General features: G+C 35.7%; 1 protein-coding gene across 5 annotated transcripts in view; it reads left to right on the top strand.

Annotated features, from left to right (window-relative positions):
* Window positions 1-23,521, top strand: part of DYNC2H1 (dynein cytoplasmic 2 heavy chain 1) — a 191,192-nt gene extending 167,671 nt beyond the window's left edge. For all 5 annotated transcript variants that reach the window (XM_068930371.1, XM_068930372.1, XM_068930370.1 and 2 more), the window contains 4 exons: window positions 8,726-8,835; window positions 9,180-9,261; window positions 19,070-19,186; window positions 22,176-23,521. In XM_068930371.1, the coding sequence (XP_068786472.1) occupies window positions 8,726-8,835; window positions 9,180-9,261; window positions 19,070-19,186; window positions 22,176-22,334 (468 nt within the window). In that variant the 3' untranslated portion in view covers window positions 22,335-23,521. The remainder of the gene's footprint in view (window positions 1-8,725; window positions 8,836-9,179; window positions 9,262-19,069; window positions 19,187-22,175) is intronic.
* The last annotated feature ends 2,064 nt before the right edge of the window (window positions 23,522-25,585 follow it).

Here is a 25,585-nt window from a genome sequence, read left to right as displayed (position 1 = left end):
GTTAAATAGCCTATAGCAGATTTCTCAGTCTATTTAACTGAATAATGTAAATGGTGAATTAGTTAGAACATGTGTAATAACATTGAGGAAAATGCCAAAGAACCTGTTTGCAGGCAGTGATATTTTTATATTGTTATTTCCATATAGTCAACTGTGAACTTGGAGAGTTATTATGATCTGTTAGAATACACTGTGGAATCTATTCTCTTCATCTGGGCTTGAGTTTCAAATTTCCATCAGGTTTGTACTGATATACAGTCTTCTATAGCCTTCCTCTTATATGTTTTATATTATTGCCATTTTCCATGTCATTTCTACTATTCCATGATCCCATATAATAAATTAATCAACTGAACTTATTTGCATAGCAAGTAAAATGTAACAAGTAATTTAAAGCTAAAGTTCATTATTTAGATGTGTAGCTTATCAAGTTACTAGAAAAAAAAGATTTATTCAGTCATTTATATTAATGTATTTCATTTTCATCAGATTGTGGAAGTCAAAATTGATGGTCTGAATATATCAACAGAAGAATTTGTCAAGTAAAAAATACAGTCAGATGTTAGTAGAATAAATGACATGTTGCTTGGTAACTAAATTTCTTTAAAATATATGCCATCCATGATATCATAGAAATACAAAATTCTGAAGGACCTTATTAAAGGTCAAGGGGAATTATTATTTCTTCTTGTTCTGTACTTCTGAGTTCGTTTGGTGCTTTGTCCAGTTTGGGGCTCTTAAGTTTAAAAAAAAAAAAAAAAGCCATTGACAAACAGGAGCAAGTCCAGTGGAATGTCACTAACATTAGTCATTAGTAGCTAAACAAATGGAGTGTAAGGACAGGCTGAAAGAGATGGTATTGTTCAGCCCCATATAAAGGGGATTATATTGCTCTTTTCAGCTCCTAGTGATTGTGTTGTAGAGAAGATGGACCAGACCTTTTCTTAGGTGCACGAAGACAGGACAAGAGGCAACAAGCACAAATTGCAGCACAGGAAGTTCTAATTAAATAGAAGAAAAAAATTCTTCACTACGAGAGTAGTCAGACATTGGAGCAGGTTGCCCAGAGAGATTGTGGAATCTCCATCCTGGGAGATATTGAGACCTACACTAGTCAGAGCCCTGAGCAATCTTGTCTGACATTGAAGTTAGGCCTGCTTTGAGCAGGGATTGGACTGGGTGAATTTCAGAGACCCCTTCTAGCCTAAATTCTTCTATGATTTTATGATTTAGAACCTGTCCATCGTACCTTGATGGGTTTTTTGCATATTTCATTTAAAAACTCATTTTTAACTGCAGCACCAACTGATTTTGAACAAGAGACTGTCTGTTTTTTGCACAGTTGCTGCTTGGTTGGCTGTAGTGCCCGTTTTTGAAACGATCATCCAATTAGTGGTTCAGAAAGGATTTTTCTCTAGTGAATCAGTCACTTGAATTCTTAATTTATAATTTTTGTTTGAGAGTGTCAGATCAGCTCTAATACATATGCACTCTATTTGTACCACTTGGAAGTTGTACTTCTGGTCTTAAGCATTAAATATTTAACAAGGCATACCTAGCTGTGCTCTCTAGTTATATACCCTGAAAAATTCAAATGTTTCATGTACTAGTTAAGCATATATATTGGCACTTAATAAGCTCAGTCAAGAGGAAACAGACAGAAGTTGCCACAACAGAAATGCTGCTTAAACATTGAGAAGAAATAAGTCATGATGAGGGTGGTTGGACACTGGAATAGGTGAGCTGGAGAAGGCTGTGGAATCTCCAGTGCTGAAGCATTTAAAATATCACTGAACACGCCCCTGAGCAGACTAATCTAAGTTGGCCCTCCTTTGAGGATGAGGAGTTGGACCAGAATATCTCCACAGGTCTTCCAACTCTAGTTATTCTATGATAAGACACTTCAAAATTTTATGCAGTAGGTACCAAAATCACTTTAAAACTTCATGCAGTAGGTATCAGAATCACGCAGACATCATTGCTACCAAATATTTTTTTGGAATGAATTATATATATAGCAGAAATCATTTTAAAACTAATAATATTGGATTTAAAAAGAAAACAAAAATATATTTTAAATAAAAAACAAAAATGCATTCTCTTTAAAAAAAAAAAAAAAAACTGAAATATTTTTTCCCTAAATTACTCTGTAATGTCTGTTTCTCCAGGTTGCTTCCTGAGAACAGATTTGAAATGAAGTGATGCTATGCCCGTTCTCTTCAGCATTCTTTTAGGGGGTTCTTAGTACTGCACATTGTTGCTTTTGAAAATTTTCATATAATATCTGGATAAGATACATGGGTAGGGGAGATGAGTTACATTTTCTTTTTGTGGCCATCTTCATCCAGTCCAGGATTGGTATTATGTATGTTAGGAAGGTACAGTAGTGAGGGCTAAAGAGCTGCTGATGTTATACAAACAGTAATTTGATGATACTAGAAAGAAGCAGTGAAGGTAAATCAATGATACCTCTATTTTCAATTGATTCTTTGGCATTTAATCTTTACTGGAGCTGCGCTGGCTATGACTAGGACATTGTGAGTGTTCTTAAATCACATATATAGGGTGACATTTCACCAGTCTATTTTGTTCTGTGGTAAGATTTCCCAAAATTTCATTCATTTAATGGGTGTAACATGGTTAAAAAAGCATACAACACTCAGACTGTTCCAAACCTGTCTTTTTTTCAGTTTCCCAGGTTCCTAGCATTGTCCCACCTGGAGAGATACCTAGTAGTAAGTAAAAGTATGCCAGGGAGTTTTGCCCTCAAGTGTAACATGACAGCTAAAAGAGATCTTCTGTTCAGCCTGCAGGCTGGATGAACAGCATATTCTGTTGGGGTTAGCCACAATAAAAGATAATCCTTTCCTAATTTAAACAAAAGGCTTTGTGAGCTGCAAATAGCTTATAAGATGTAACTGGGGTATCTTTACGCTAAAGACTTTGACTTTACTGTGTAGAAGAAATATTGATCCATACCAGTTTATTATACCAACTTTAAAAAAAAAATCTTAATTAATTGTCGTGTCTACACTAAGTTTTACTCAGCTGAATGAACCACTTGATATTATGAGCAGAAATCTCATGGTGCAAGGTTCTGCTCTGTGGAGTCCAGGAGCTTTAACATCAGCTTACATGGTATGTCACAGGATGCTGTGGCACAAGACATGGCCATGCAGTTTTTTAGTTCCTTTGTTTAGAGTGGGGTTGCATCATCCTCTGTTTCTGTTCTGTGATTTCTTTTTCTTTGTAAAAGAAATTTTCCTTTTTTCCATTGTGGGGTGTTTTAGGATATATCTCCCATATAAATAAACAATTTCTTATTAGACTGCTTTATTGCATCTGGTAAACACTGCGTGCATATCTGAGAGTTAGGTTAGTCGTGGCTGGGAAGAAGCATAATAGTAGAGAAAAGTTTTTTACACAGGCATAGTTGAGAGATTTTCTCTATATTTTACTAGCCTCAAGAGAGGGTATTAACAGAAAATAAATAACTGTAGTAACTGTCACAGTAACTGGTAAGAAAAAGTATGAGAGAGTGATGACTGCAACCCAAGGTGTCATTTTTCAGAAGAGGAGCAAGGACTGGGAGGGAGATGCTAAATGGAAACTCCAGATCTCATGGACTGTTGACCAGGGAAAATGAACCATTAGCAGCAAAGGAAGCAGTTCTCTGCTGGCTCCCCTTATCTTAACACAGCATTCAAGGTGGTACTATATAGCAATTTACCGCTGTGCATCCCAGCGTTAGTAGTGCCGATTATATTGACTATTCTACATGGCTGTTTTATCCCCCTGGCACCATTACACCTCCATATAGTTCAGTACCACCCTGCTCCAGACTCCTCCAAAGGAATTATGACTGACAAAGTCAGGACTCCTTCTCGGGTTTAGGTAGGCAGTCTTGTCTGTTATCCATGAATGAGTGTTATGTGCCACTGTCTTCCTTGTTCTTTTTCTGCAGCCTCTTATCAGTGAAAGTGGGAAGTATGATCATAATCTCTGCCAGGACGGAAGGACATTAAAATTTCTTTAAATAGTTTTTACTGTTGCTCTGTACATCTTGTAATTCCTGGTTCTACCACAGAATAGCTCCAGCTGTAACCCATCTTTACCCATGTGTGCTCTACGGAACTGCAAATACAGTCTATTTACAGTCTGGTATATTTAGTTGAGGATAAACAAAGGAGTGAAACACCTAAAGCAAAGGAGTATTGTCTAACTGCTTTCTTTGTTCAGTGGTAGTATAGGAAATATTTTAAAGTTGAAATTTAGGATGTGCTAGTCTATAACCTGTTAGTATGATATTTAAAGTGAATAGCTTCTCTAATACTTACAGTTCTTACGCAGAGTCATCATTTTGCTATCCTTACTGAATGTAGGAAAGAACAACTCATGGAAAATTAAGTTCCTCTTTTGATAAAAATAAGTGAATACAGTAATTGAAATGAGATCACATTTTTACTCATGCTAATGCTAATGCTTCCCTTGATTATGCCTTACAGCACATCTGCTTCTGGTACATTGTTAGCTACATGTTGATCCTAATGGACTCAGAATTTATATGCTCAAACACTGTGCTATTATGTTAGTATTCAGACTTACTGAGCAAACATGGAGTTTCTGAGGCATGTCAAGCTGAAGTGAAGAAATAGTATTTTGTTTAAAGCACTGAGCAGTTTTGGTCTAAATGCTCTAAAATGACAAAATGAAATTAGAGCACTATTTTAAAGAAAAATAAGTTTATATCTCCAAATTTAATTCCTGTATGATTTGCCATTTAAAAGATAGTATGCACACCTTATCGTATACCTGAAATACAGTGGTACTCTCATGTTCATTGAACTACAATATCTCAAGGATTTCACATACAAACAAATTACCACAGGACAGCAGTCATCATATGGCGGTTGCTGCTGGGTAACTACATGTTGCACCCTCCGCTTAGTGCCATAAAAAAATACCTCTGTTTCATTTCCTTGCATTATAACACAAGTACTCTAGCTTGCAATTACCACGAAATGACATAGCTTAAGCACATACATATGGAGCAGCTGCTGCATCGTGAAGGAAAACAAGACTCTAGTATAACTGCTTAATTGACCTTTGCTTAATCTAAACTCTAGTTAACTGAATACTTACTCCCTTAGCAGCATTACTCACCATTGTTTGCTCTTGGACTTACCTAATGTCCTTCTTTTTTTTTTTTTTCTAGTAACATTGAATCCATTGAAAACTAGTGGAAAAACAGAATTTTACTATATGTGATTTCTAGCTCTGCATATTCATATAATACTGAATACAGTTTTCTGTATAGGCATAAAAATGAAATCACCTCTATAGTGATTTATATAATTTTCAATAAAAAATTTCTTCTGGGACCACACTAAGGGGAAAATACTATAGAAGCAAATACATTTGGAATGAATTAAAACAGGTGAAGGAAAGCACTTGATTCATTGTAGAGGACTTCTCTGAACCTAAAGCTGTATAAATGATAATGTGAAAATCCAGCAGCCTCTTTTTTTCTTTCCACTGTTCAATATAAGGTGCTCAGTTTGCTTTGGGATTATAGTAGATAAAGAAAACTTCTTCCTGAAAAAGGAAAACATACCTGGAAGTTTCCTGGATGTTAAGATACGTGAAAAAGTACAGCCTGAACCACCTGAGACCATACTTACTGCCCTGAGCTCTTATTTTGGAAAAAAGAAAATCCTTTTATTATACCAAGAAGAAGCTCACGTTAGTTAAAGTTTTAACGTATTCTACTAGGAATTGCTTTGCAAAGCTCCTTTGGTATTGCTGATAAGTTTTGATACTATATTTATAATCATCATGTGCTAAATTAATGTATCATGAACTGTTTAAACCTAAAATTCTAGCTTCATAGTAACTAAACATTGTGAGAAGGATTCTGGAAAAATTAAAATATTAGTAATTTAACAGTTACAAAGAAGAGTGCAGTATAGATTACTTTTTTTTGTTTTGTGATATAAATGGTTTTGGAGGCAAGATCTTTGGACTTGTAAACCACATTATTGGTATAATGGAAAGGCATTTTTAAAAATAAGTTACACGTTATTTCCAAGACAGTTAGAGTCAGGATTCATTTAATTTTGTTTCATAGGCAAATGCTATCAATCAATAATGCTTTGATTTCAGCTTTCATATGCTTTTTCCTGGTTATTATAAGCTACTATATCTAACACAGTAAATCACGGTTATAGCATAGGCTGAAAACTGATTTTAATAATTTAGATCTTGACTATTAACTGTTTTGAAGATGAAAAACAAATCCTTAAATGCAACAGAACTGAAAAAGACCTTACTGCAGGAACAAAGGAGAGGAGGCAGCAGGGAGAGCATAGGTATTGATCTGAGCCACACAGAAGGAAGTAGCTAAGTTGTACACTGTCCTGGAGTTGATGTTGTCTTCTCATTCAGCCTTAAAATCATTGAATTACTGTGGTCCAGCTGGCAAGTGGCAAATGCTTGGATTATTTTGGCCAGCCTGGCAGGAATGGCAACATTTTCTACTGAGCTGGCGAAGGAGGAAGGTACTTTAGACTAAAATGCTGCATGGTCATCCAAGATCAATAAGAAATCAAACAACTTTACATCAATTTGACAAGTGAAGTCAATGCATATCTTTACTGGAATAGGGTAGGAGAGGGAAATGAAAATATTATATCTGATTTATTAAAGGATTTCTCCCTCTCAAGAAACATCACTTCAGTCTTTCCATAGCTCAGCTTAAGGCTCTTGCCCTTCACTGATCTATTCTAAGTGTTATGTCGGTGGATGTACTTGTGACAACTGAAACATATAATAGAAGAGTACTGTTGTGAGCTGAGACCAGACCATGTCACTTCGCTGATTTTCTGCCCCGTGGTCATATAAGAGGAAAAGGATAATAAAGATAAGAAAGCTATTTCTACAGCTGTGGTAAAATACATTTTATTAGCATTTTTATTGCATTTAAATCTAAATTATTTATTAAAAAGATGTGAAAGAATTGTGTCTTCAGTAGACCAGTAGGTAGCAAGTGCAAACTTGCTCTTGAGTTTCCTAGTATTACTGAATTATGTGAATTCAGAAATTAATACCAGCCATATCAATCTTTTAAATGGATGGAACATAAGCAACTATGTTCCTGACAGTATTACTCTTTAACAGTTAAATTAAAAGCTTATTTGATGACAAAAATAAATTGATCGTATTAGATGCAAATTGAAATGGTTGTGATTGCTTGTATTATACTAAACAATCTACAAAATCTGTCCTAACCTGAGTACATAGTAACTATTGTATGATACAAGGGATTATTGCTATCTAAAGGCTTTGAAAGAATCATGCAGACAAGAGCAATTAACTCTTTACATTTAGCTAATGAAAATGGAAAGCAAAAATCTAGCTGAATCTTAATCATTTGGGTTGAGGGCTCATAATTTGTGATGTGACAGATTTAAAGGTCACCAATTAAATGTTTGAGTGTGGTAGAAACATTATGCAGCTGTGTTTGACATACTGACAAAGAAAAAGTCTAAAATTTGTTGAGTGATATTTCCATGTACTTTGAATGATTTTCTCACTACTGAGACAATTTTATGGAATCTATTAGCAATTCAAAGAATACAATAAAATCCTTTTCCAACAAGATATATGATAGGTACTTTCTGCAGTGAAAGTGCAGCTTCCAAGTTTTTTATTTAGTATTGAGGGTAGACTTATAATCTTACAGTAGATGATATTTAGAAAGGAGTATGATTTGTCGTCTTCTTTCAGTGATAGCGTGAGGAATCTTAGTCTCTGAGTTTTCTTTGGCTTAGTATTAAGTATTAATCTTTCTGTGCAAAAGCTTGCACTTACAGAGTGGAGTATACAGTAATTTAATATTTGGACTACAGTAACATAGTCAAGGCTGCAACTATACTGCGTAATGAAATTGTATTGAATGATGTGCGTTGTAAGACTCAAAGCTGCAAAACATAGGATTTTGAGTGTACCAGTCATGTACCTAAATAGCTCTTCAGAAGGTAATTTCTTTAGTCTGAGGTTATTAGTGTTTTTGAGGATAACACTGTTCAAAAAAAGGAGAGTGACAGTATGAAATATGAGAAAATGATAGCTAGTGCTAAGTGAATGTTTTACAAATTGAAGACCAAACTTCAAATGAAAAGCATCAAACTGAAATGACGTGGTTTTTCTATATACATTGATTTTTGTTACAATTGCTTCATACAGACACTTAATGCTTAACATTTTCGCAAGAGTGTGCAGGTATCACATGCTCTTAACTCAAACCCAGCCAACTCCTGCAAGTTTCTGCCCAAGAAAGTCAAGAATGTAGTAGAACCTAGAATATAGTAGGATGTAGTATTCATTCTGAATAAACGATATTCATTTCTATGTAGCGGGCTGGGTTTTTTTGAGTACCCTCCCCTCCTCCAAGTTTTCTGGATTTGGGAAAGAATCTTGCATAGTCTATTTGCTTGTGTTCCATTACACAAAAATAAACTCTTGGTTTACCTCATACTTTTAAATGGGGTCAATTTTTTGTTTACCAGTTTGAAATAATTGAAATTAATATCATCTTGGAGATTATAGTATGTTTAAGCAAACATTTGTCATTAATCACAACAGTTGACAAGTCCACAACAACTGAAAACGTCGATAATCAAGCAATAATGTCATGATTCATTGTTCTCCCATTGTTCTATTTTAGAACTGGGTAGAAAAAGCAGAAAAACAGAAACTATTGTCAGACACCCTTGACCTCTCAGACCTGTTTCATCCAGAAACCTTTCTCAATGCCTTACGCCAGGAGACTGCAAGGTGAGGAAAAAGTATTCTACCAATAGGATGCTAACATGCCATTAGTCCTCTTTATGAATACCTTTACTTCATTTTCAGGACACAGACCTAACAAATTATGTCAGTTTCTCTCATTAGTAATCTATTATTTTTTGTTTGCACTGAAGTAGAATAGTTAGGAGTTACTTGTTTAAATCCTGACATTTTTTTAAACTTTAAAAGAAGTTCAAAATGTTATATTTTCCTGCACAGTAAGACTTAATGTGATATGGTACATATTGTAAATACATTATTTTCAGGTTTGTATTTCAGTTTTTTGTTGTTAAATGTCCCTAACATTAAATATATATGTGTTTCCCCTGCAGAGTAATGAGCTGTTCTGTGGACAGCCTTAAATTTACAGCTTCATGGAAAGGGCGAATACAGGAAGGCAAACTCCAAGTTAAGGTATTGTGCGTAGCAATATTTCTCTCTGCATTTCTTGAGTTCCCATATGTTGCACGTATAAAAAGGAAAAAGAAAGATTGTAATTGATATTATAGAACTTCCTTAGTATGTTTTATTAGCGTAGTCCAAACCATCTGTTCATAAACTTTCCAGAAAACTGAGCTGTATATGCATAGATGTACCTGAGATATAAATGTTTGTTAACAGTTTACAACTACAAAAAAGTTAGTGCAAAAATTCTACAGTACCTGAAGGAAGAAAAGGGATATCTTTTTACTTTTCTCTAGTTACAGTGCTTATTTAAAATTTAAAACTCTTTTTGCTCCATTCTCTTCATCTGCCTTTCAGATAAAAATGGAAGCTGCTATTCCATTAGCTAATATCTAACTGTTGTCTAGAAAATAGTTAAAAGACTTGTGGCACCTAATCAAATAGATATATAAAACTGTAAGTCAAGGCCATGTGGTAGCAATTCCTGAATCACTGATATGAGACTTTAAGGAAGTAAATAAACAAAACTAAACTATAGCTGATAGCTTTTGTTATGACTAAGACCCAACAGTTTGCTAATGGACATTTTAGGGCTACTGCAACAGCCATAAAGTCCCTACTGATTCCCTGGACAGCAAGGTAGAAATGAATCCGCAAATGGTTTAATTTTGCTTCTTAACATTTCAGATGACACTGCAATTTTGGCTTCACTTAACCTGTTGCACCTATGTTGTGCGAAAATTCGTAGGGAGTTCACAAAGTAAATTTTCTTACTTGTGACATATCTTCCAATAAGTGTGTTGATCCCATGATAATACTACACAGCTGAAAGTTCTGTGTTCAGCCCAGAGTATAGCACTCACAATTGCATTCATTTGGAAACAAAGGTGAATTATGCAGGCCACATCTGAGTAGATGCTGATGTGCTGCTAAAACCAAGAGACTGCTTTGTTGCTCTCTACAAGAGAGAAAGCAAGTGGGAGAGCAGCTTTTTTAATCTGATAATGCAGGCAGATGCAAGGCTGTGTGAGATACTGGAGTTCTGGGCCAGCTTCTGACACTACTTAAAATTATTAATATAGAATGTATGAAAGTTTCATATTTGTAAAATATTAACAGATTGTAAGGCCAGAAAAGGTAACTGTGATCATCCAGTCTGACCTGTATAGAATACAGTTTGTTGAACTTTCTTGAATTAATTCCTATTGGAACTGGAGAATAACTTTCTCAAAAAGTAGATGTTTAAATAAATGCATGCTATAGCTAAGTGCTGCCTGCAGTGCATCTGTTCTGTGGCTAAATAGAAGGCTTTTGTCTCCAGTACTGTCAATGTGATTCCTTTCATTTGAACTACATAAACAGAAATAATAAAGTGCATATACCCACCTCTACAGAAACCAGTCTCAAAGCTGTGAAAGATGTAAAAGCAGATGTGATTTTTTTAGCTTTGTTTTCTTCAGAAGAGTAACAGCCACCGCCTTAAACTCAGGTGTCTAGTAAATAATGCAAAAATGTGGTTGATTTTGGCTTCAACTCTATTTGTGAATGATAATGTCTAAGTGTTTTCTATATGCTAAATATTACTACAGTATTTTACTGTTGCTAGATTGAAATAGCTGCTTAGAAAATACAGAATTAAAGGGTAATTAGAGAAAAGAATTCTGTAACAACACTCCTGTTTAGGTGTTTTGGAGCTTTAAAGTCTTTGTTATGTATAGATTTAAGATTTTTCTGGAAATATTAGTTAGGTTACACTGTTAGCAGTCAATCATTTGTAGGCAAAAAGGCTAACAGAGGTTCACTATTGCTGTACAAGACTGAATGTCATGTTCCAAAAGGAATCAAAAATAAAAAGAGAATTTTATTTAAGAGCAAACTTCCTGCCATGTGAATAGCTGAAGCAGTTAGGAGAGTGATTACCTTTAGCAAAAGGTAAGAATCCTCTCAGGATTGGTCGCTTCCTTCTGACTATTTACCTTTCCTCAGTAAGAAGCAAAATTCAGTGAATCTGCATCAGTATGTGTTCACCAGTATATTCACTGTTCCATCAAGTCTTTGATGTACAGCAAGGTTTGCAACCTCTGGCTGTGCTGAACATTTAAATTCTTTTCCGCGAGTCCTTCCCAATGTGACCATGAAAAACTGGGGAGAAACTTTTACATTAGTATTTTTGCTAAATACAAAGCATCTTGTTTATTTAACATGCCCTGTAACTAAGGCATAAAAATGTCAGTGATACAGCAATATCATCCACTAAAGTGCTTCTTGATGGATAAGGATCCTCTAGATTGCAGATGAAGGTTGGTTCACGTGAGCAATATGAATCTTAATGCAGGTAAAGTTAATATTGTATCTATAGCATTCAAGATTTCAAGCTACACTTAGAGAATGAGGAACTATACTGTGGAAAGGGGGGACTGAGAAAAAAATTTAGAAAAGAAACGATACTTAAAATGGATAAATGATTAAAAACATGCTGTGGTGAGGTGGCTAAGGCCCTACTGTATGCCATCTGACTTATGATGCTTAAATTAGAATTCTGGGTTTACCAGCCTCATTTTGTCAATAAAGACAGACAGGCACCTTCCTTTTGAAGACAATTCAAATTTCAGAGGACCTAAACCACTTTCAGGAGATCCATATCTTTGTCCACTGACAGGAGAGAACCTACAGTTACTGTGCTCCTAACATAGTAATTTTGCTCAATTGCCTCAAGTTAAAAGTTTGTGGTTTTTTTTTTAATCCTATCACATTTTGCAAGTTTAAATAAAGAGGTTTCATGGGGTTTGGGCAAAGACTTAAAGATTTTCTAGATTTTATACAAAAATTATTTTAAGTCTATGCATTACTGTGTATTAAGATCACAATTTATCTACTTTATTAAAGATGATGCCATCATTACATAAAAGTATCAGTGCTGGTGAGAAGCTTTCCTCTAATACACAGATCTTTTATCTAGAAAGAAAAAGTGTAACAAAATCAAATAGCAGGAATGCTTCTTTGGGAAATTCCAACTAGAATCAGTGTTCAGCCTTTTACAGAGAGCGTAATTCAGCAGTGGAAGAATGTACATAGGAGTCAAATAGAGTAAGATAGAATCACAGAATCAGAATGGCTGAGGTTGGAAGGGACCTCTGGAGATCATCTAGTCCAACCTCCCTGCTCAAGCAGGGTCACCTAGAGCATATTGCCCAGGATCACTTCCAGATGGGTTTTGAATATCTCCAGGGAAGGAGACTCCACTACCTCTCTGGGCAACCTGTGCCAGTGCTCTGTCACCTTCACAGGAAAGAAGCTTTCCTCATGTTCAGATGGAACTGCCTGTGGTTCAGTTTGTGCCTGTTGCCTCTTGTCCTGTTGCTGGGCACCACAGAGAAGAGTCTGGCCTCATCCTCTTGACACCCTCCCTTCAAATATTTGTATATATTGGTCAGATGCCTTCTGAGTCTTCTTTTCTCCAGGCTAAACAGGCCCAGCTCTCGCAGTGTTTCCTCATAGGAGAGATAGATGCTCCAGTCCCCTAATCATCTTGGTAGCCCTCCGCTGGACTCTCTCCAGTAGCACCATGTCTCTCTTGTACTGGGGAGCCCAGAACTGGACACAGTCCTCCAGGTGAGGCCTCCCCAGGGCTGAGGAGAGGGGCAGGATCACCTCCCTCCACCTGCTGGCAACACTCTGCCTAACGCACCCCAGGAGACCATTGGCCTTCTAGGCCACAAGGGCACACTGCTGGCTCATGCTTCACTTGTTGTCCACCAGCACTCCCAGGTCCTTCTCGGCAGAGCTACTTTCCAGCAGCTCAGCCCCCAGCCTGTCCTGGTGCCTGGGATTATTCTTCCTGAGGGGCAGGACCCTGTACTTGCCTTTGTTGAACTTCAGGAGGTTCCTCTCCGCCCAGCTCTCCAGCCTGTCCAGGTCCCTCTGAAGGGCAGCACAGTCTTCTGGTGTGTCAGCCACTCCTCCCAGTTTAGTCTCATCAGCAAACTTGCTGAGGGTGCACTCTGTGCCTTCCTCCAGGTCATTGATGAATATCTTGAACGAGACTGGACCCAGGCCTGAGCCCTGGGGGACACCACTAGCCACAGGCCTCCAACTAGACTCCGCACTACTGACCACAACCCTCTGAGCTCGGCCATCCAGCCAGTTCTCAATCCGCCTCACCATCCACTCATCTAGCCCACACTTCTTGAGCTTGCTTGGGAGACAGTGTCACAAGGCTTGCTTAAAATCCAGGGAGACAACATCCACTGCTCTCCCCTCATCTCCCCAGCCAGTTACTCCATCACAGAAGGCTATGAGATGAGGGAATCATGATCAGATTGGGGAATCCGTGCTGAGTACTGCGGATCACCTTCTTGCCCTCCACATGCTTAGTGATGACCTCCAGGAGGAGCTGTTCCATCACCTTTCCAGGGATGGAGGTGAGGCTGGCAGGCCTGTAGTTCCCTGGCTCCTCCTTCTTACCCTTTTGGAAGACTGGCGTGACATTGGCTTTCTTCCAGTCCTCAGGCACCTCTCCTGATCTCCAGGACCTTTCCAAGATGATGGAGAGTGGCCTAGCGATAACATCCGCCAGCTCCCTCAGCACTCGTGGGTGCATCCCATCGGGGCCCATGGACTTGTGGGTGTCAAGTTTGGACAAACAATCTCTAACCCGATCCTCCTCGACCAAGGGAGAGTCTTCCTTTCTCCAGCCTTCCTCTCTTGTCTCCAAGGTCTGGAATTCTTGAGGACTGGCCTTAGCAGTGAAGACTGAAGCAAAGGCAGCATTCAATAACTCTGCCTTCTCTGTATCCTTTGTCACCAGGGCACCCGCCCCATTCAGCAGCGGGCCCACGTTTTCCCTAGTCTTCCTTTTGCTGTTGATGTATTTGAAGGAGCCCTTCTTGTTGTCCTTGACATCCCTTGCCAGATTTAATTCCAAATGGTCCTTGGCCTTCCTCGTGGCAACCCTGCACACTCTGACAACGTCCCTGTATTCCTCCCAAGTGGTCTGTCCCTGCTTCCACCTCCTGTACACTTCCTGCTGTTTTCTTCCCATTTGGTGCCTCTGAGGTCTTTAGGTTATATTATCAAAGTTGCATAAGCTTGGATTTCTCCTTGTCAAGTTACTCTGTTCTCATGTAAAAAAAATCATCTTCAAACTCTCAGAAATCTTATGATAAAATTATTAGTAGAATTGGTAAATATGCCTTTTTTGTTGGGGAGGTCAGAAAATATTGATTTGTTGGAACTGATGCTGCGTATCATTCTTTACATGGTTCAGGCTACAGGTTTGAAATTGGATCTCCCGTATCACTTACAAGAACCAGATCATGATATTGGCTATTTTAAGGTTTATCTATCTCAAAATATGCTAAAGGAGCTGGTTTACTTTATGTGACATTTTCCAACAACGCTTGATTCTCTGTTGCGATAGTTAGGGAACTATGTTTTGGAATGTGGGAGAGTCATGCTGAAGTCCCTGAATCAATGAATATTTAATTATTTTTTTAGTGCACCTTTGTTGAAAGATTTGAACAATTAGGAGTGTGGATGAACATAGGTTTTAAACCTTAGATTCGCACATATATAACCCTCTAGTCACACAGTTAGTTAGTGACTATTTTGAAGAGGTTCTTTGAGAATTTTTTTCCTATCTTTAATTTAAAAAGTTTTAGAAGGCCTGGAATTTGTCCTGATAAGGAAAAAAAAAAAAGAGGAAAATAAGATTGAGTTCTCACTATGTTCTGTATGATGAAAAAGCTTTTTCAGCCTTCTTGTACTTACAAATAGATCATCATGCTTCAGCAATTGTAGCCACTTGGAATAATCTTTGTGTGCCAGAAATTTCAAATAATATACCCTGAAATCCTCTGAAACATGATATGATGTGCTAAAGCTGTCTATTTAGCTGCAAAGTAAACAGAGGAACTCTTAGTCAAGCCAAGAATACACATTGATCTAGGTGGTTTATCAAAACTGATATTAAGTTATCACCAGTGTTAATTCAGCAGATAGTTTAGAGACATGATGAGTAGTAGATTCTTCCTAATAGGATGTGATGAATGGTGTAGATTCAATCTGCATAAAATTACACCTTCCATAACAATATGTAGGATTGCTTTAACAAAAGGTGCTGAAAATATATAGCTACTACGGTATAATTACATATTGATGTGCAAATATGTCTCTCCTATTTGCTGTGTGTACTGATTGCTCTGTCATACAAAAACAGGTAGTCTTATTCCTTTTGACTTAGAATCCCATTTTCAGTTGTTGTAGAACAGAATGAAAGAAAAAAAGAAACGTGGTGAGAGACTTTTTGGGAAGTAAATGCTACAAACTTGGATGGAGCTTAATATAAATAGTCAAAACCAAAAATTTATTGCAGGAGTGTCATATTCAAATACATAATATCAGCATTAATATCAAAGATAAGCTCTTAACAGTTGACAGAAATACTAATATAAGGCATCCAGAGAGGCCTTTTAAACAGTATACCTCCATCCTTAAACATCAAGAAATTAAAGATGGAGGCCTGTGGAGATAATGTAGTAAGTAAAAACTTAACTTCCTGAAGTCTGTTGTAGGTTGCATCATTCCATGGGAAATTATAACATTAAATAGTGAGGAAAAATTAATTGTGGAGAATTGGAAGTTTTTGGAAACAGAGATGCTTTGGACCTTGGTATCAGCACACTTTCTACAAATGTATTTTAAAGAAACATGAGCTGTAATATGTAACAATAGCTTTGTTTGAAACTAATACTAGTACCAATAGTTGCAAAATATTTAGTGCTTTTACTTTGTAAGAATTAAGACTTCAAAAACCACAGTCAACTCCAGCCATTACCTAGAACTTGGTTACAAAAATACTATGCACCCTAATTATAGTTACTGTGAAAATTGTCCTTTGTAGCAGTAGTAATTTGTCAACACTGTTTATCATAGAATGGAATTTTAGATGAGAACATAGCTATGAATTTATTCAACTAACTGATGTCTGAAAGTACATTGTGCCAATGTTTTATTTTTTTCAGTGGCTTTTAATATTGAATCAAAATCAAACTTTTGGTCGTCTTCTTCAAAGGAGTTCCTTTGATTGGTTGAAGTTTTCCAGGAGATCAGATGATGTTACTTTACATAACTACAATATCAAAGAAACTGCCAATATCAAAAGAAGAAATGTGTATGCAGTAGAGAATTTTTAATAGCTGACTTCTGCAGAAACTTTTTTTAGAGATTTTCTGGTTTGCGAGATATTTGTACACCCTAACAGTAAATTTTAAAACAACTTCATCAGATCTACCTTCCCTCAGCAACTTCGTCACACTCACATGTTTAACAAATGAAATTCCATAACAAAACTCCCTGCAGACTGTGAGCAGAAAGAAAAACATGCAGGAGGCCTGAGTCTCTCTAATAATTTCATGATCGGGATAAATAAGAGCTTTGAAAACAGTCAGTCAGAAATGTAGTGGAATAACGTATAATCTAGGACCTGTGTGTATTTTAAAGTGAGGCCTTAAGTGTTGATGTTAACAACAGCAGGCAGTAGGAAGGAGTGTATGGTAAAGCCTCAGTATAGTCATTCATTAGACTTTGTTCCTTTTGTATCTTTTACAATATTTTTCTTCATATTCTTTGTCCTTGCAAGGCAGAAGAAATGGCACTGGAAAGTTTATAGGCTATCATGAGACTGTGGTCACTTAAATTGGTCTTTCCCTAAATAAAGCCAGCTTCCTCCAGTGTCTCTGTTTGGAGAAGTTTGGGAGCTTGAAAAGGTGGAAACAGAACAAAATATCAAGTGTTAGCACTATACTTTAAAAGTTACAGACCTGAATGGTGAGATTCAGAGGAAAGATCAGAAAAAGCTGGCAGGAGAAAGAAGAGAATCATACTTTCATAACAAAGCGCGAAGACCTTAAGCTTTTGACAAGTGGTTGAAGGAGGAAAAAAGTTTTTGTGGTTCCAAGTAGGTAGTCTGAAATTTTTAATTCATTTCAAAGAGGCCTTGTTATGTTAATTTGTAGATACTATCAAAGTTAGAGAAAAGTCATACTGCTCTCTGGGATTTTCGTTTGGGGTATTTGTTGGTTAAGTATATTCCATTCTGGTTACCCACAGCTGTGAAAGCTTGACTGAGAGTTCTGTCCCTTCTGTAGTGCAGATTGCTTCAGAGAGTGTTGTCACCTCTTCTGTCACTATCTTATCCAAAGCGAAATACAGCTTTCTGAATTGCTTTTTTAAGTGCAGTCATTTATAACCTTTTTTATTTTATGTATATGTATCATATACATATATTGTATGTATATGTACCTTGTGCATTTGTAAGGAAGAGTCCTCAGCCCAGAGTTAAAACAAATATGAGTTTAAAGGAGCAGATTTTTGAAATAAAGACTACAGTATGTCTGTCTGCAATGAAGACAATAATTCTTTATTAAAAATGCAAAACATAACCTTAGCTAGTATTCAGTTGGTAGAGTATTAGCTCTTAAAACTCTTGAAAGGGAAGACAGATTGCTTTGAAACATGAGAGTGAACCCCCATTGTTTCACTGTTTAACTGCAACTTTTCTTAAATTGGCTAATAAATAATTTTATAACGTTGTAATTAGCTAAGCATGTTCTTTCTATTACAGCTTCTATACTACAGACTTGCATTTTAACATAATTCTTTAGTGCCCCATACACTGTTATACTTCTGACAGTTGAAAATAGAGTAGAATTCTTTCTCCATTTTTTGTGTCTGATTTTGGTTGCACAGTCGCTCTTCGGGTTTCCAACAGCATTGTATTTCCTAGTTCCACTTTATGGTCTTTCTGTTTTGTGAAAGCCTTCTTCAATTTTATATATTTACCTCAGTGTGTTAGTATGATAGTGTAAGAGGTGGTTTTTAGATAAAAGTAGGTTTTGTTAGACATCTGCTCCATTTTTAGATTCATCCTTTTGGAGAGCTGCAATAAATCATTACTGAGTTAACTTTTATTTTTACTGAAATTAAAGCCATCACTTTAGCAGGCCAAATTAACTATTAGAGTGCTGTTCTTCTCATACTCATAAATTCCTTACTGTGGCAAAATAAAATGATCAACAGATATTGAAGATTTCATTTTGAATAAATACAGAGTAGATATCTTTGTCATTATTTTATTCAGGACTTCAATTTAAAAATAGGAGAATGCTTTTTACTTTAGAGGCTGAAAGTATTCACTGGACTGTAACTTGTTAAAAGTAAGCATTTAAAACATTATGCATAAAGTATTGCATAGTTACTTATAGAAATATTTGTGATTTCTATTAATTTAATTTTCCCAAGCAATACTTTAACTAAGAAATCCTACACTATATTAAATAACATTTTTCCTTGACATTATTTCAACATATTCTATTTGCCTCTGCAGAAAATATGTAATTGCTCATTCCATTCTTTGAAAGCTGTGCTCAGACTTCCAAGCAGGAAGTCATGCTTATTTCAGTGATTGTTCTTTTCTTCTTCTTGACATTGTAATAATTGTATACCTGGCTGTTGCTATTATATTTCCATTAGTCTAATGCCAGGCAACTCCAGTTTCATAAATTATGACATTTACAGGTATTTTTCTCTAACATTTCAAAGAATGTGAATACAAACCAGAGGAAGTGTATGTGGAAGCATGGTCCAGGTATCGCTTTTAAATCATATTTCCTACGCACATAACATTACAATAATTAGTTTCCTGTAATTTAAGCATTTGGTCACAGTGAAAAGGATCATAATTAGTTAAAGCACAGTGTAATTTTACTGATATTTCAGGACGGAGTGTATATTTGAATATTCCATATTTCCATGGCAGATCAGTGGCTTGCAACTGGAAGGCTGCAGTTTTGATGGAAATCGACTTTCAGAAAATCTACATGATTCTCCCAGTGTGTCATCTGTATTCCCTTGTTACATGGCCTGGATTCCACAGGTACTAAATTATTAAAAAGCCCTAAACATTCAAGACCCATAATTTTCTTTTTTTCTGAGTAATAGCTTTTCAATAGGATGTTACTGAACTGTTTTTTCCCCCCTCATTTTAAAATAAAAATTATGATCTTAGGGATTCCTAGGAAAAATCTAGGAAAAGCAGTTGCCTCTTTTATGTAACCCAAGAAATTTTTGTCACTTTGTCAATATGTTTTTAATTATTATTTTGCAGGTAAAGATAAGGGCTTTATTTCAGTTATATACTTGTTTTAATTTTTTAAAATAAAAAAGTAACATATTTTCAAAAATATATTTAGTAAATATATGCATGACTTTGGAAGTTCATTCATAGAATATATTTTCTTCAAATTTTGAACAGAAATATATTAAAATGTCACATCAGTAAAGAGATACAGAGAACATGATGTGTTCTGTAAGCAAAAAAAGCCTTACCTCTCCTGCCACTACTTGGTAAATGGTGTTAGATGAAAGTGTCATTAAGTAATCCAAACGGTAAGAATTGTTCCTGGTACTGTTTTCTGATTACAACAACAATCTCTGTTAATAAAGGAAAAAGTTGCCTAGCAGCTTCTTCAAGTATGTGTAGCATTAGCAATTCATGTAGTTGTATAGCTAGAAAGAAAACTTGTTGTAGGATTCATCTCGTCTAAATGTAGCTATCTAAAAGTTAATTGCACATTATGAATTACTTATTTTAGCTCCTTCTTTAGTCTCAGAAAAAGATAGGCATCTCAAAAAGTTAATTCCATCCTCAGGTAGCTGGAATCAACCTCTGACCAGACATGACTGTAGAGAGAGCCTAGACCACAAACTGAGACAGATAAAGTTAGGTGAGGAGAATCCCACATAGAGATCTAAAAGAAAATATTAAAAAATATCTACATCAAAAATCAAATATATAGAAAATGAGAAGTACGGGTGGCTGCATTTTTTTTTTCACTTCTCTATTACAACAAATAAAATCAGCAGTATGTAAAAAATGAAAAATGATGCCACTTTTTATCTGGTCCCGTACACATTTTCCCGTCCAACAAATGAAATTGTTAACTGGAGGAGTTTATTGTTTGGCAACAGTGATGTGCCTGTCAGTAACCTAGAGAACTCTCAGAGTTTGCTTTTGAGAATGTTAGGTTTACTTAGAAGACTATTAAAGAAAAAAATACACTAGACCAAGTAATTGACATTTCAATTATAATATATCCTTATTTTTCAAGCACACAGTAATGATGAGATTTGTGGTAATTTGTGATAGATATTATGCAAGGAGCTCCATTGCTACCACACTGCTGTATCCCAATAGCACTCTTTTTGAGTTCTCATTGTTATTTCCAGCACTGGTGTATTACAAGTTTAATGGTCCAGATTTAGACTGAGAGCACAGCAGCTAAATAATAGCAAATGTCTGCACTACTGTTCCCAATTTTGATGGATCATAAGAAATTGGAAACTAAAAAATAAAACCAAAACCATTTATAAAGTAGACCAATGAAAGAGTGCTCAGTTCTTTAATAGCTTAGAAGGTTTGTTTTGTTCAGAGAAATAAACAGGTTCCTAATTACCCAAAAGGTGCTACTTGAAATAAATAAGAAATTATCAGACATTTTTATATACATACACAGAGGTGGGAGGAGGAGAATGGCAATATATGCTGTTTGTAATGGTAACACCAAATGCATCCTCAAGATTAGAATTATCAGTAACTCTGTCTTTATTTTGAAAAGCATTTATCTTATATTAGAGATCAAACAAATTCTTAAAGTGCTTTTCTGAATAACATTCTCTTCAGAGATAAGATCCAGATGTTATATGTGACACCAGTAAAGAGATTTATCTGAAAACACAGGCAAGTGAGAGTTAATTAAACTGCCTTCAATATACTTCGTATTTGAAATTAATAGCAGAGGAAGTCGTCTTTGTGTGGGAAAAAATATAATTATTTTAAAACAGAAGCCTATACTTGTCAACCGAGTGCATCCTTCCAGGATAAAGATTGAGAGGTAAAGCCATAGTTCCAGCCATTGTCCTTGCCAAAGTAGGAGTGAAGCCATTTAATGCAGCTGAAGGCTGAGCTGTTATTCTTACATAGTACCATGCTGTTCACCTATATGTCACAATATAGAAATTACTATCCATGCATTTTAAAGTAAGTTAATTTTTCTTCCAGTTTCTAGCTACATGCATGGCAAGAAAATAAATTTTTAAATAACACCAGTTAACGTATATGAGTGAATCTTTTTATTAAAAGGACTTAAATAAGACAAACTGTACTAAAAACAAAGGTTAGAAAGTCTGTAGTGGCAAACTGAGATAGGTGTGGCAAGATTCGTCATTCTACCTACTTTAGATCTCTGATGCGATCATTCTATGTCAGAGATAGCCAAAGTGCAGTTGATGAAATATCCCCCTTGCAAAGAGCCCAGATGCAGATCACAAATCAGGCTGTGTTACATGAGGAGCAGCAGGGCTAATCTGCAGGGACGGAGGAGGTGAGCTGGCAGAGGTTGCCGAAACCCCAGACTCTCCTGGGATTGCAGCATGGCAGGTTAGCAGCGCCCTGCAGAACAGCACTGCCACTCCCCAGGACCCTTCTCCCTGCTGGGAACTGTTTGAGAGTGTCCTTGTCCACGGTTCTCTGAAGCGTGTGGAATGGGATTTTATTTTTTAGCTGTGTGAAGATTTTGGTATGCAGTTCATAGGATTGGGAAGTATGCTCTGTTACATACTGTATTCTGTTTTCATTTTAACCAACTGGATAGAAAATGTAGAAGCTTAGTTATGTAGTATTCTTAAGAATTTTCTAAAGCCTCTACTTGGTTGGTATTCCTTCTCCTTTGTAGCCTGGATCAAGAGAGACTATTTTCTGCAGTTTATCAAAGTGTCTAAATTTGGATACTATATCGCTGGAGATCATTCTTTTCTCCTATTTTGTTCCCATTTAAAATGGTAACTAAGTGGTGGTTTGTTGACAGGATGCATGTGGTCCATATTCTCCAGAGGAATGCATATCTTTACCAGTCTACACTAGTGTGGAGAGAGACCATGTGGTGGCAAATATTGATGTGCCATGTGGAGGAAACCAAGACCAGTGGATTCAATGTGGAGCTGCTTTATTTTTAAAAAATCAGTAAACTACAACTGTATTAAATTAACTCTTTAAGTTAAGAATCATTTAAACATGTCAATTGTTTCTTAATAAACAACTTTAGTCTCATTACTTATTATATAGTTTTAAAGAAATTGTTTATACATTCCCATTTTTTTATTTTTTTAAAGTATATAAAATTAATTTTACTTAAATTGGAACTTCATTGTATCTTTATGAGATGTTGTAAAAGTTAACATGGCGCTATTCAGAAAACTGTTAATTTAGGCTATTTCTCTAGATTGCAATGTGGTATATTTCTTTCCCTAATTTCTTGCAACCTTTTATGTTATGGCTATTGCAGTTCCATAGATATTGAATATAAATGCAAATCCAGCAAGTTTTCTTCTTTTTTCAATATTATTTTTGAACTGTTATTGTTCACACTTCAGTTATTTAATAAAAGAAAATGATAAAGCTTGCCTTTTGGAATTGAAATTGAATTTTTTACTGAACTTAAAAATCAGGACAATTGTTTCATTTTGTTTTAGTGATGTTTTTACCTGTAATCAAATTTCTTTGTATTATTACTAAGTCATAGGAGGTTCATAAACTTCATATGGGTTAATAATTCAAAGAGATTGCCATCTTGGTTCTCTAGGTGACCCTGCTTGAGCAAGGAGGTTGGACAAGAGGATCTAGTCTTTAATTGGATTTTTCAGTATGTCATTTTTTTTAGCAGAGGGCAAAAAATTCATTTTAATATATCTCAAGCAAGTCTAGCAGCTTGAAATCTAGTAAATTTTTAATGATGTAATATCACAAAAAATTATAGAGCTGTATATTATCTAGATCATATGTTTACAGAGTATTAAGCGATAGGTTTGATATTTGTTTTGGCAAAGTGGTTTGCTAATCTTTCCTTCCTTAAATCTCTGTAGTCATAATCTTGATATTTGGAAGTCTTCAGATCTCGAATGCCTTTAGATAATCACCAAGAGAGATTGCCTTTAGATAATCACCAAGAGAGATTACTCTTTCTTTACGATTTATTGTCTCAATTCCATGATGTGCTTTCTTTCTATGCAATGTTGTAGTCTAAGTGAATGATACTTTTGATAGTAAAAGACAACTGCTGAACGTTTATTACCATCAAAGCATAGCTGTATCACATGCATAGGCCAGTGAGAAGTATATATCAGGAAACATAAGAAATAAAACCAGCAGAAATGCCTCAGTGTTCAGACCGGTGTTTCAACTCATCTGTTCTGCTCTTCAGTTTCAAGGATACAAAAACTTGAAAGATTGAAGAAAAGAGAGAGTGCAGAAAACACAAATTACTTCCTTATAAATTCCCTTTCTTAAAGATGTGAAAAAGAGGCATATCTTGAGTAAACACAAATTGCTATCATTAGAAATCAAAATTAGAAAATGTAAAATGAATAAACCTTAAATGAATAAATATAAAAACTTTTAAAATAACTGAGATTGTACAGTAATATATGAATGTATTTAAAACAAATAAATTAATTGAAAAATTATTTACAAATGCATTTATCATGTTTACAGGAAATAGCTTCTTCCTTTTACGCTTTATAGCAGTAAAGTGTAAAGTGTTTATTGGTGCTGTCATCTGGCAGAAGACATGCTGTTTGGTGCATCTAGCAAGTTAAAAACAAGTCAACTGTCACAGAGGTTGTTATGTTCCCATATAGAAGAATATGTTTATTGAAGAGTCAAACCCACTGCAGTCTTTTTTTGTTGTTATTTGGGATAAACTGGCTTTCAGAAACAAGAAGCACATTTCAGTTGTTCTCAAATGCTCTGTTGTTTACAACAGAAGACGAATATTTGCTCTTCGTCATTCTTTTTATAACCTCAACACGGACTACTGAATTCCTAGTTAAAAAGTTGCAGAATAGAAAAAGTCATATGAGTAGGTTACATGGCTAAAGGCATGTATTCTATTTTACCAAAGAAGTGATTTATGGCTGCAGCAGAATGCATCAAATTGTTGTACTAATAAGGTGAAACCCTGTACCTTGTATTGATTTAAGAATTTTTCCAGAACAGGCTTAGAATTTCACAAAATGCCAAAAGTTATTGTGGAAGGGAAGTTATCACATGTGCAAATAGAACTGATCTGCAAGATCAGTCTTTTGCCCTCATTTCTTTATTTCACCTTTCAGAGAACACTACTCAGAATAGCAGTAATTTCTTCCAAAACACCTATATTATTCTTGGAAATGAAGGGGAAAAAAGTACAACTCCATGCTTAATAGCATTGCATATGAATCATTATATAACCTCTTAAACTAATACAGTATCTTTCATCCACAGAAACAGGTTTGCATGAAATATACATAATAACAGTTACTGTACTGAAAAAGTGCAAGCTTGATTAGGGTAAGAAAGTTTTATATTTTAGACTGAATCATTTCAGAAGTTTTACAAATGCGTTTTTAATACTTTGAAGCAAAAGGTATGAATGAAAGAGTCTGAAGAAACAAATAAAAAATGAGTCACAGCTGAGAACATAAGCTGATGCTGTATGAGTCCTTAAGCTCTTTATTCACCTCTAAATGTACATAACATCATTAGTGTGCCTGAGTCCTCCACGCATGAGTAACTTTCTTGGAAACTCTGCCTGTTGAGAGATCGTATTCTTTTGCCTCAACTCATGGACTATTGTGTGTGAGGCTACATCATTCAGCACAGCTTCCTATATCCTCTTCATTTCAGCCACTGAAACTGCGGTACTGTTTTCTGATTCCTTTGCCCATCTTCTCTTCTTATCTCCTCAGAGGAGTATATTTTTTATAAAGCATTCTTTGTTTTTAGTTTTGCTTTTTGGTGAAAAATAGTTCTTATAATAAGGATTTCATAACAAAATGTACTTTCTTGGTTGCCTACAGAAAAACTCAGTAAGCTGGTATATTTGAAGGAATGCCTCTGTTAAAGATCTAAATTTCTCATTTCTCATTCTCATAACCTGTATATAAGATGCCAGGAAAGCAACAGAACAGGTTTTTCTTGATTTCATCATATTTGATATACCAGAAACAGACAAACTTTTCACTACTGTGTTTTAGAAAATCAAAGAATAAAATTGGTATTATTTATTTGAATAGCTTCATGACAATAACTGTTTGTATGGACTGCAGTTTGCCTGAGGGATAGTTCCAGCTTACAGATTTACCTGACAGGGTCTTTGTACCGTCTGATTCTAGAACAGCTTTATAGGTATGAAACAACTATTTAAAGACACTAGTCAATGCAAAAAAAAAAAAAAAAAGG

The sequence above is a fragment of the Struthio camelus genome, chromosome 1, assembly GCF_040807025.1.
Source record: "Struthio camelus isolate bStrCam1 chromosome 1, bStrCam1.hap1, whole genome shotgun sequence".
Classification (NCBI taxonomy): Eukaryota; Metazoa; Chordata; class Aves; order Struthioniformes; family Struthionidae; genus Struthio; species Struthio camelus.
This window is presented reverse-complemented; position numbering and strand designations above follow the sequence as displayed.